The sequence below is a fragment of the Neolamprologus brichardi genome, chromosome 1 (genome assembly GCF_056152115.1).
Source record: "Neolamprologus brichardi isolate AB-2024 chromosome 1, ASM5615211v1, whole genome shotgun sequence".
Classification (NCBI taxonomy): domain Eukaryota; kingdom Metazoa; phylum Chordata; class Actinopteri; order Cichliformes; family Cichlidae; genus Neolamprologus; species Neolamprologus brichardi.
This window is the reverse complement of record NC_142104.1, coordinates 14,294,633-14,307,669: the sequence shown is the minus strand read 5'-3', so window position 1 is coordinate 14,307,669 and position 13,037 is coordinate 14,294,633. Positions and strand designations below refer to the sequence as shown.

Below are 13,037 nucleotides of genomic sequence, written 5' to 3'. Positions count from 1 at the left end.
CTGAAACCTGCAGGACAGCGGCTCTCGAGGCCTGGAGTTGGCCACCCCTGTATTGGATTTAGGTCAGGCGAGGGTGGGCCTAGTCAAAGGTATCAAGTCCTTCATCCTCCAAAAACTGTCTACATACTCTCACCACATGAGGCTGGGCATTATCATGAACTAGGAGGACCACAGGCATCACTGCACCAGCATAGGGTCTGACAGTGGGTCAGAGGATTTCAGCCTAATCATAGTCAGGGTGCTGTTGCCTAGACTGTAGAGGTTTGTATGTCCCTTCATGGATATGCCTCCACAGACCATCGCTGACCCACCACCAAAACGGCCATGATGAACGATGATACAGGCAGCATATTGTTCTCCATGCCTTCTAATGATCCTTTCATATGTGTCACTGTGAACCTGCTGTTATTCTTGACAAGCCCAGGGTACCAGCGGTGAACCTGCCAATTCTTGTATTCTATGGAAAATGTCAACTGGACTCCATGGTGCTAGGCAGAGAGCAAAGGGCCCACTAGACGATGTCAGACCACCCAAATGAAGTCTGACTATTTTGTCAGAGACATTCACACCAGTGGGCTGCAAGATGCTGTAGGGTTTTGAGGGGTCTCACCTTGTGATACCAGTACTGACAATGAATTTAGCTAAATCCAAAACTAGAAAAAAAACCCCAGAAAAGATCAGGAGGGAAAAATGCCACTGACCTCCACTTGTAAAATAATTTCTGTTTGATGGTTGTCTCATTGTTTCCCCTCTAATTTGCCTGTTGTTAAGTTCATCAACACTAAAGCAGCTAAAAGTGATAAACAAACCCCTCCGTTACTACCAACCAGATCAATATCTCAGATATTAAACGGCTTGATGCTATACTATGATCTCAGTTATACTTATTAAAAAGAAAACACAAAATAATTGTAAATTGAAACTGGCAAAAGAAAATCGTAATGAGGTCATCTCTAATAATTACCGGTTTTCATGTGACTTGGTGAACCTACCCGAAGGAGTGACGATGGGAACGGCCATATCTTGTGGTTTTGCCTCTAATGTCTGGCCCAAAGCCCAGTGACTCAGAATTGAGCCTCTAGAGTTGTGGGCACGAACTCTGTACTGATAGTAGCTGAAGGGCTGAAGAGCAGGACTCGCGTCAAAAAATTCAAGAGGCCCACTAGACCAGATGAAAACCAGCAGCTCCTCCTCTGTTCCTAATGGACGCCTAAGAGAAAAGAAACACTTGTATTAGCTTTTCATTAGTTTCCTTTAAATACTTCCATACTATATACACCTCATTAAAAATTTAAATATTCAATTTTTTGGTGATGTTTCTTTTTTTTAATTAAACATCAACTATATCACATCTATTTTAATTTTGCACATATTTACTTCAGTTTTCTAAAGATAAAGACACTAAGTTTGTGTGGAATTTAAATAAAAAATGTATCATCACATCTTAAACACTCTGTATAAGCCATGAGCTGATGCAAGCACCCTGATGTCTTTGGTAAGCCCATTTGTCTGATTACGTAGGGTTTCAGGTGTGTGCATGAGAGACGGAAAGAGAGAGATTTTCCTGTTTTATCCAAGTCCCTGTCTGCCTGAGTCTGATCATGCCAGATGTGTCACTGAGTGTGTGTGTGTACTGCTATGCTAATGTGTGTTTCCTGAGGACTTAAAGGGCTTAGTCTGGTCTGACCCTGCATACAGATCACAAACTCTTTGGTCAACAAGCAGACCACGACCTTCAGCATGTATTAATGATGCACATTCACACACACCTACACACACACACACACACACGGTTACAATAAATAGAGTTTTAAGTAGACATTTATCTGAAAGTATAATCACTAAAACTTTTATCCATTACTGCATAGAAAGGCAAATATGTATATTGTTATATGTAATAATCGTATGTGATACATGTGTGCTACTTCTGGTTCAACAGTTTGAATTGGTACTGTGAGCACATGAACACAGTGTAGGTATGAGAATGTGAAAAAAAGCCTTGCATGTGGCTTCTGCATGTTCTTGTGTTTTAATCATAGATCCACCAGCAGGACTTGAAATCTGATTCTATTTTATGTGATACATTTATGGGAACATATAGAAAATTCAGAAGGGTTTAAAAAACTCAAATACCACTATAACACTATAACTTGATAAAGTCACTTTAGGTGTAAGTACTGATGATACTGGCAAACAGTCGATATATAGAACAATGACATGCCTCAAAAATGCACTGTACACTTTTTCAACCTACAAGACTACCTTTGGACAAAGCACAGTCTCATAGCACAACTACATCCTAATTCCTAAGGAGAAAAGAACAGGTATTTATAAGAAGGCAAAGCCAGGCCATATGTCTCAGTGTACTATATTTGTTTATCTGTTACCTGTATATATGGTAGGAGGTGATGAGTCCATTTGGTTTCTTGGGGGCTGACCAGTGAATCTCCAGAACATTGGCTTCACTTGCCTTTACTGTGGGGGGCAGCAGATTTTCTGGGGTGGCCTCTAACGTCCGCACAAAGACACCATCTCCTACTCCACAGCCCTCTATATGAAATGAAACAATCAGAAATAATTCTGGTACATGGTTAGAGACACAACACCAACACCTTAACTAAGTAAAATGGCCATAAAGTTTTTATCAATCTACCTGATCGGTACTTCATGCACTTAAAAAATATATACCTATCTGACAGGCTTGCACTCTTATGTAGTAAATAGTGAAAGGCTTTAGATCTGTCACAGTGAGGTGCAGGTCTTGTCCAGCATGCTGTATTATTGCATCTTCACTCCCTGGATTTAACAGGATGTTGTAATTCACAGGCTGGCTGTTAATTAGTTGACCTGTGCAAAGAGAAACAATACGATAACCTTTAGGTGGTTTTGTCATTTACTGGGAAAGATTTATAACAAAAATAGAAAAAAATATTCTGAGTTTTTCGCTGTTTTTTCCCCGAAGTTTTGGCTTTACAATTCCAGCACTGTGGGCCTTAGAACCAGACAAAAACACACAAATGTATACATACAGATAACACTCACACGCCCATACACACATGCCCCTGGACTTTGTTAATATTCTCACAGGAGGTTTTTCCATAATTCAGGCCAACTGTATTGTGATGGGTTATTCAACATTCATGAACTCTGGATATCTCGAGAACGAACTGATTACCAGACAAATGAAAGACTTCAATTATTCACCCCCCAACTCACATATGCACACACAAACCTTTGCACACACATCTCTGACTTCAGCACATTCAGGTTTTTAAATGGACACACTTTGAGGTAAGACACCTTCACATAATACACACACATGTGCGTGGAGGTGTTTATGTGTGAGCGATAATGGCATGATAATGCCGTAAAGGTTTAATTCAAAACCTATCACTTGCATTATCATCTTGTATTTAACACACATGGTGTACACACACACACACAATTCATGCATGTTCTCTTCCATACAGCTAAAAGCCTGCATTCAATACGTTTTCTCACACACACATGCACGCACATACAGGCACCAACACCGCGATGGAGGAATTGATCCTCGAGTAAATGCCTTTTTAATAGCCATAAGTCAGTGCTTTGGCAGTCAGTGTATGCATTTGAAGACATGAACACAGGTGCATGTACACAGACACATACACACACACACACACACTGTCAAGAGAGTCAGGTATGCACACACATACACACACAAGACAAAAACACTCCAGACTCTGGGCTCAGGGAGTTAACCAAGCGTGAGAACCCAGCCGATATTTCCTCACCTTTAAAATCAACCCATAATGACGATAGAATAGGCCTGCCTATGGAAATATCTTGCAATGGTGCACACAAACACACACACACACATTCACGCGTGCACATACACAATGAAATACGTATAAAGATGCATAAATAAACACAGACAAAAATATACAAAAACAAAAGACACACAAACCCACACACACTACTAAGTGAAGTGTCTTTGCTAGTTGGCCCTTTAAGCGGTTTCTGAGATAGGAAATCAGCCTAATGAGAGAGTAATAGTCAATGATAGATGGGTTAGGGCAGACAATCACTGCCCCATAAGCATGAAACTCAGCCCTATGTGTATGCTCATGTATGCCTGTGTATGTGCCCAGGTCTTGAGAGGCCAGAAGGTGAGTACTAAGAGCTTTTTCGTGGGTGTGAGCGACCCTTTTTCTGATTTCATGAAACAATACCTTTAATGTCCCTTGTAAAGAAAGCTAGCACATAAATTCACAGCACTAAAGAATCACCAGTTGTAACAAGCTAAGCTTGGTTTCTGAGTTGGAATGTCTAAAAAATATAAATAGTATTTCCAAGGAGCAAATTTAAATATACAAATGATAAAGAACAACTAGAACTTAAAATAAACATCTAATCTTTGACACCATTCTGACTGAAATAACTTAATACACTCTACAGAAAATCACTTAGGGCCATCCAGCCTTTCATCCATCCATGTGTCCTTTCATTCAGATTGCTACTCACCAGGAGGGGACCAGGCAAGAGATATGGAGTAGGGGCCTGACACTCTCACATTGTGCGGAGGTGGGATCCCAGAGGGGCATGAGACTGGTGTTTGTATAACATATTTGTCACTCACACCAGTCCCACCCCCCGTACTAGCCTCCAGCTCATACAAGTACCTAAATAGATAGTGGGGCAAAGAAAGGTGTGGAGAAAGCAACACAGACATTACAGTGTAAGGTTGATATACCATAACATTTCTTAGCATTTGTCAGTATATGACCTGAAATTTGTTTACTTTATTTACAGGCTTCATGTATTCCCATACATCAAGTATTCAAGTGTATTTATCTACTAAGCAATTTCCAACATTTCTATTTGTACTTTCCTTCCATCTGTGGCAGTGATCTTTTGTCCTTCATAAGCATCCAATCAACTCAAGTCTTACTCACATGCTACAAAACATACTACATGGTTGTTCATTTGCATCTACTTAGCGATGCGGTGCATGTTGTGCAGTAGAAGAAAATTACAGCCAGAACAAACTTTGGGTAGTTCAGCTGCCCTGCATTTTTATAATGAAAATCAGCACAGCTGTGCAAACGCAATGGTCTCACTGATGTAGTAAATCATAGTAAATCAGTGTGAGGCCACAATTGAAGTGGAAAATTCTGTGGATGATCTACTAACAGTACAAATCTGTTAACATTAAAGCAAATGCAACCTGTTCATTTCAATAATGACCAGTGCAATCTACTAAGAGCAGCACAAATTAACAAAGAGCCACGAACAAACACAACTCATGAACCGAGCATACCACTAATCTCCTAACGACACAGGGGGCAATTTGTTACTTGTAATATGACAAACGTAAGTGTAGGTTTTATTCTCGGGAAACAGCATGCAAGTGCAGTCTAAGGAGAAGCATTTTTATGTGGTAGAACTGGAGGCATTAGCAGAAGAATGTAAGACTTTTATTAAAACAATGCTTGCTAAGAGGACTTATAAGCCTTATAACATGTAATAAAGGCCTCCTTGACACCTTGGTTTAAAGCAGAGACCAGAGATATTAAAGCTTGAAATCAGTTTTGGTAAAACAAATCAAGGCTTGGGCAATTGATGAGATGACTGATATCTGATAATGTGCTTCTTGGACACATCAAAAATAGAAAAGAATTTGCACAAGTAGTGCAAAGTCTCTCTTTTACCACACCTTCTCTCTTCTCAGAGTCATACCTCTTTCTAGCAAGAACTACCACACCCATATGGAGCTCAAGACAAGTTAAAATATACTTTCAGGCTGAAGGAAGAAGAAAGTTGAAAAACCAGAAGGACTACTGGATACCAAATCCTGAAAATCACAGTGAATCGCAGTTTGTTTCAGTACTCTTCTCCCCAATGTTTCTAGTCACAAATGGAAAACCTCTACTAATGTATATGCAATATGATCAGCCCCCTAAAGTAATATCTTAATTATCTTTATAATATCATCTCAACAATTTCTTTGAGTTAAGCCTATTGAGTTTCATCTTACTAGATTATGAACTTCATAAGAAAATCTGGGCTCTGTATGTTCAGACCAACAGGAAATTTGTCATCACATGCATTATTTTCTTCATCTTCATCTAGTAAGGCAAATGTGCAAATATTTTTTATTAAGTCCACACGTATTTGTTTGGTTACAGTAGAGATATTTGAAGGAAGTAGCTTATTTTAGCTGATTCCTCATTTGCGAGAGGTCACCACAGCTTTTTACATTCGATGCCTCGATTTCGATTTGATACGCAAGGGGATGTTTTGGGTGACTGTGTAAACTACTACACTATGAAGCCAATTCAGAAATGGAAGATAAAAAATAATAAATAAATTGTAAATATCAATAAAAAACTAAAAAATACAAACATAAAGGTTAAAAGTTGTAATAAATGTAATGATTAAACTACATAAACAACAAACTCTATAAAGAAGAAAGGCTAGCAAAGTTTAGTTTTTAACACTTTAAAGGTTGTCTGTACCATTTTCTATTTATCTGTAATAACTATCATTGTGCCGTTCTTCACATTTGTTATACACCTTTGCTCTCTCGATTTCATTCGTCTTGCTGCCGCTCGCGACCCACTCTCTACTTCTTTTGACAATGACATCATAAGATAGATTTCCCTTTTAAGAGCGTGTGGCTGGTTGGTGCTAAAGCCTACATTAGCTGTGTAAGTGGGCCACCATTTAACATTAAAAGCCTTTAATTTGCTATAAACTCTAGCACACATGTGTTAATAGGCAGCGGGTGTTGGGTTATTGTTCCTGTACAGAGCATTTTAAACAGGAGGCCATTAGTGCCTCTGCACTGGGTTAGAACGCACTCAGGAAAAGGTATTAAAACTACTCATATGTTACTCTCACAGACGCACACACACACACACACACAAAACATAAATAAATGTGAGACACACCGACTATGTCAAGGAGAGATAGAAAGACAGAAGGACAGAAATCCTGAGAGGAAGAGAGTGAAAAAGAGACAGAGTGATGGAGAGGGAGAATTTTATGATGGCATAAGGTTTCAGTGGGAGAATGGAGTTAAACACTTCATCACTGGAAGATATTTACTTAAATGTAAACAGCGCCTTGGGATATCAAAAGTAAAATTGTGTGTGTGTGGAGAAGGTAATCGGTGAGTGAGGCATTTGCATCTGTTTGGCTGTGAATCTGGTTCTGTGTGTGTGTGTGAGTGTGTGTGTGAGTGTGTCCTGCGGGGCCAGCCAGAGGGAATAGGTTAATTCTCTCGTCATCTTAGACACTTCCTGGGCTGCTGAAGCAAAGTGACAGCTAATCAACATTGTCATAAATAATCAATGGCCACTTTGAGCAGTCTCACGCACGTACACACGCACACACACAAAGTCATGTGAGCGTGCGCACTCGCACATGCACACACAAGTCTGTCTGGATAATGGGGCCGGTGCTCCCTGTGTAATTCTTGGCGCAGGGCTAAATTGGGAAAAGAAGGGGAAGAGGAAGGGAATGAGGTAAGAAGGAAAGGATAGGAGGGGAGGGAGGGTGAGAAGGAAGAGAAAGGAATCAGAAGCGAGACAAGCGATGAGAAGCGAAGGGTCGGAGCAGGTATGCCTCCTGGCAGACTATCTGGAATTAAGGAAAATTAAACGTCACACACACATACAGCGCTATCTTCTTTCTCTCTTCTTTCTCTTTCACTCACACATAGAGGAGATTGGAGTACTGCAGGGTGTTATCCCAGGAATTCTATTTGGGGTAAGGAGAAATTGTCTTGGGAGAGAGAAGCTTGAGGAGAAACAGGAGAGTCAAAATAGGAGGGAGTGGAAGGTATCGTTCCCATATTTAAAACAGAACATCCGCACTGGAAAAAAGACATGGATTAATAAAGGTTAAATGAAAATAAACAGATAAACAAAATCAACGCTTCACTGCTGTCTGCAAGCAAAAGCCAGATCTGATTCGTGATTTTAATTTGTGTGCGTGGCAATGTTTGCATCAGTCATTGGCATGTCAAATATTTGCTCATTAAATGACACAAACAGACATGTGCAGAGTGCAGTCCTGAGAGAGGCGTGGATTGGGCGATAGGAATGCTTTTAAATTAGGGTGATCCAAGTATAAAGACACAAACGCAGTGATGATTAATTGTGAAGCTGCATGTCAACTGTTTTTGTATGTGCGACGTCTACATGGACACACGTTTTTATATTCCTGCATGTATAAATGAGCGCGAGTTCATCCTCTTTACCTGCGATTTGGCAAGAGTCCAGTGTCCGTAAAATTCCGGTCATGGTGGTCTCCGGTAAAAATAGTTTGACTGTCTCTGATCAGCCTGTACTGGGAGATGTGTCCATTAGGTTGGGATGGCTCATCCCAGTACAGCTCCACTGCAGATGTGTTTATTACTAGGTGTCTGCGCTTCGACCACACACCTGGAGTATAAAAAAAGAAAAGAAGAACAAATGAGAGCCTGCTTAAGTAATTAATTTGCATCTATAATTAGTCAGCAGTCCTACTTCTGTTCCAAAAAAGTAAATAGCATCACTTTGTGTAGAGAAACCAGGCTGTTTATTAAAGCTTATTGTTCATTAACTAAGGGCACTGTTTGTTTAACAAGTAAAGCACTGAAATGCTATGCACAATATATATGATCAAATTATTAATACTGAAAAAAAGAAAACCCAAACCATGAGAAGAAATGACAGAGAACATTAATACAGGTTGACAATGAAAATTTAAGTATTATAATTTCATGACTTAAAATGAGCAACACTGATGGTTCAAAATCTAGTTTTTTATCAGCTTAAATATTTTGTACATATATTCAGTCCATCTACCAAGATTGGTATATTTAAGATGATGAAAGACTACGTAAGAATGAGACACAAGCATAAGTGCAAGGAAATGTGAGCCCAAAAAACAAGAAATAGTAGCTCCAAATAAAAGAAATAAGGAGACTGGACAAATGTACAACAAACAATAGCTTGAAAAGTGCCGAAAAGAGAAAAAAAAAAATCATATTTAAATAGAAAAGAAATAGCAGGAAATCTAAGAGAAGAGATGTGCAATGGATTTCAAGAAGAATCAAGAATCAAATCAAAAAAATCAAATAAACAACAACAATAAACTTCAACGATATAAAGTGTCCACACTTGATACAATGAAAAAGCCAAAAGCTAAAGGGTTTACGAAATACTGCGCAGTGAGGAAGCACAGGGGACAACTAATTAGATGCAGAAATCAGAGCAGAAAAAAGAGCATAGATGTAAAGAAGAAATCAAAAAGAGACAAGGTACACTGTAAAAACAAAAATACTAAAAGTCAGAGATACTTCATTTCAGTATTTATTAAAATTATAACAAGCTGGGATATCGTTCTGTGTCAAACAACAAAAAATATCCAACCATTGGGTTGTAAATTAGACATACATTTGAAAAATACATTTGAAATACTAGGATTTGTGTGTGTGTGTGTGTGTGTGTGTGTGTGTGTGTGTGTTTGCACACGTGTGTGTGTATACCAGCAGGCTTGGCTTGCAGGGTGCATCCTGTGGATGGTAAGCTGGCTCCACATCCCACAGACGTACAGGCCACAAGCACAAAACTATACTCTGTGTATGGCTGCAAACCTGTAACACACAGATATGTGTGATCATGTGCTAAAATCAATGCCTTAGTAAACCCATGTCCACATTTTTAAACATATTCCCATTTTAATAAACTGTGCACATTTGCAACAAAAAATGAAATCCACAAATATAAACTGAGAGGGATAAAGTGGGTAAGAAGGGAAACAGTAAACTGGAAAACAGGGAGAATGGAACAGGGAAAGAAAAAAGGGAATGCTTGCTCAGATGATATCACTCATTTTCTTCCTGACTGTTTTTTCTCCCTCTCTCTCCCTCTGTTCTTTCCACACTCTCTCAATGGATGGATCCATATCTGTCGGTGTTAAATTATGCATGCCATAACTCAATAATGAAACAACGTAAAGATGGGCAGCCGCGGAACTGACACGGGATAGGACCGGTCCAACGCTGTAATGTCATCAGCTTTTGATCTATGATAATTATGATACCTCTGTATGCGTTTAGGCTACTGTGTCCAGACATGATTTATTTATAGGCACCTGCTATGCAGTCTAAAAGAAATCACATCGCGACTGAGTGGTCCTTTAGCTGCAACCACAGGAAATCAGCTTTTATAATAGGATTTAAAAAGTAGAAGCAAATGTAAAAATCCTCCACGTACCTAAACAAAGTTCTTTTTTCTACTCTTTGGAAACCTGTTTTTCCTTCAGATATATTTCCTGCCTGATTGCTGATGTAAGGTGCGAGTGTGAGGATGAATGCAAATCCTAAGTGTTGACATTGGGGGTTGACTGGATGTTTTATGGTCATTCACTTAGCTGACAGCATACAACAGCTTGCAAATCAAATCCAAAGGTAAATGAAAGAACTAAAATGACTTTATTTCAAAAGGATGACTGCATAATGTAGTGTGCTGAATTCTTTATTTGCACGTTATTTTAGGTGAGGAAGAAATGATTTAATATCATTTGGCATTAAAAGTGTTTTTATAGTAATAAACATCTATACAATTTATTTAGTAATCCCATTTATTACAATACTACAAATGCATTTAGAGTCAGAAATAACCGAATCATAACTTTTGTCATGGAAAGATTTTAAATTTTTTGTAGTAAAAGGAGCGATATGTGTATGATTAATACGAAAGTTCAAAGACAACTCTATAAACTAATGATATTAAAATTAAACTACGCAGAGATTAAATCTGTAATTTAGTAGAAATAACGTTTAAATAAACATCTTTTTGTTGTGATTTTGTTGATAATCAAAATCTGTCTCCAACTGTGTATATTTGGAGGGTGAGAGAAAGAAAGAGAAACCTTACTGTGTATCGCAGCTGCTGTATGCATTACAATACAATACCCACCCAGTGTTGACTACATACAGGAAAGAAAATGTGCACCAACACACACACACACACACACACACACACACACACACACACACACACACACACACACAGTGGAAGCCTTCACCGCGTCTTCCTCACGTCTCTTTCTACTACTTACCCTGCTTAACATGCCTCGCAGCCTGCCACGCTTAACCCAAGCTCTAATCAATGTGTCTGTGTGCCAATGTTCTCGCAATGTTGCCCTGTGTTTGGGTTAAATAAAGGAAATCTGCCAGCCATACGAAAGAACCAGGGCTGAAGCGTAAGGTTCTGTTACACTATTTAACTGTGCAACTAAGCGTGTGTATCTGCACGTGTGCACTCTACCATAGTAAATGATATCTACGGTGCCAATGATGTCATTTGTCGCAACGCTGAATAAAACGGTAACCTTTTGCTACATTTTTTCACACACAAACAGATGCGGTCTGCCTACATGAGCTAAAAATTGTAACAATTTACGGCACACCATGAGGAGAGAACTTTCTGTTGGCGTGGTGCTGGCTTCAGAGGTAACAAAACGTCTCACAAGTTCATCAGAATTCTCAAGTTTTGCCTATTAATTACAGCCTATAATCGTGCCATGAAGGAGTGTGGAGTGATCGGAGAACGTGCTTGTGAAAACGAATGAATCAATTCCACCCTTGAACGTAAACAGTTACAAAGTCTAGCATCACTTGACTCTCTGGTTCCTTCTTCCATTTTCTATATAAGGCAAAAATAAGTGCAGATGCACTTGTCATTTCATAGATTTACATGTGCACATACATTTAAACCTAAAGAAGAACCCCTTTGATGTTTCTTGGTATGTTTTAAATTAGCTATAACTCTGGTCCTGAAGAGGGCAGTGTTGATCTGCTGGAGAAACGATGCCATGTCTGCGCATACTGGTGTGTGCGCATACTTTTATGCATGTGTGTGTAGCCATGCGTGCGCCTGAGTGCTTGATTATGGAAAGACAGAGGAAGCTTCAATCATTATAGCAGTGATCACTAGGAAGTGAAAAACAGGTGGAGGGGGTCTGGATGCGAGAAGCCAGCGGCTCACTGACAAAGAGTTGTTCCTGTCGTCGTAAGAGTTGGACACACTGGGTGTTTGTGTTTGAGGGAAACGCAGACTAAGAGACGCTGGAAGGAAGATAGAGAGTTGGTGTTCGAGCAAAATGTCAAAGAGAGAGACTGGACGTGTGAAAGAGAGCAAACAAGTGACACAAATGTGAGACTGCTGTTGGGTGTGTGCGTTGCAGTAAAAATAAGTGATTGAAAACGGCATTTTATTGACAGGTTGCCATTCTCTGTTTGCATTAGAGAATATGATAGGATGATGGGCGCAGGCCGCAATACCATGCCTGTCACCTGATACAGAGAGAAAGAGAGAGAAAGAGAGAGAGTGAGAGAGCGGGGGTGGTGGGGATTGAAAAGTGAAAGAGTAGATGCAGAGAAAGTGGAAAAACCAAACGGGAAAATCGCAGAAGAAAGAAATGCAAGGACAGCTGAGAAGGAATTTAAAGAGAGAAAGAGAGAGAGAGCGTGGTGGTACAACAAAACTTGAGACTGGAAAGAAAAACAAATTATCATGGGAAAGAAAAAAGAGGTGATGCAGAGAATGAAAGAAAAGAGAGCGCAAAAGAGAGGAGGGAGAGAAGAGAGCTTTGATAACACCTCTCCTAAATAATTAAGAATTTGACTTCCTGTCTGTGGCTCCCTAATGCAGAGACCGTCTGGGATGGAACAGTGAGATCAGGTTCTCACTCTCTCTGTCACACACACACGTACACACACACACACACACACTCTCTCTCTATCCATCATGGAGTTTTATTGGCATTAATTAACATAGCTTAGAGTGAATGTTGAAACATACATTCATTTTGCTTGATTATCTTTTGATTATTGGTTTCAAAGTATGTCTCTTGATCCAAGTCAGTACTCTGACTTTACTTAACTGTGCCTTTCTTTTATTAAGTAAACACCAACAAAAGAAAAACAGAGAAGCAGCATCGAGCCACTCAGCATCTGAATAAATCAACAGTATCTAAAAGAATCTTTCCACAATTTC

At 39.4% G+C, this 13,037-nt stretch overlaps 1 protein-coding gene across 1 annotated transcript in view; it reads right to left on the bottom strand.

The window, feature by feature from the left end:
- The window catches only part of ush2a (Usher syndrome 2A (autosomal recessive, mild)), a 217,576-nt gene that overhangs the window by 29,140 nt on the left and 175,399 nt on the right, over positions 1–13,037 (bottom strand). The window contains exons 68-73 of the mRNA XM_087834076.1: positions 9,521–9,628; positions 8,249–8,432; positions 4,507–4,664; positions 2,689–2,847; positions 2,388–2,550; positions 993–1,210 (exon numbers count right to left, since the gene is read on the bottom strand). Coding sequence (XP_087690202.1) covers positions 993–1,210; positions 2,388–2,550; positions 2,689–2,847; positions 4,507–4,664; positions 8,249–8,432; positions 9,521–9,628 — 990 coding nt within the window. The remainder of the gene's footprint in view (positions 1–992; positions 1,211–2,387; positions 2,551–2,688; positions 2,848–4,506; positions 4,665–8,248; positions 8,433–9,520; positions 9,629–13,037) is intronic.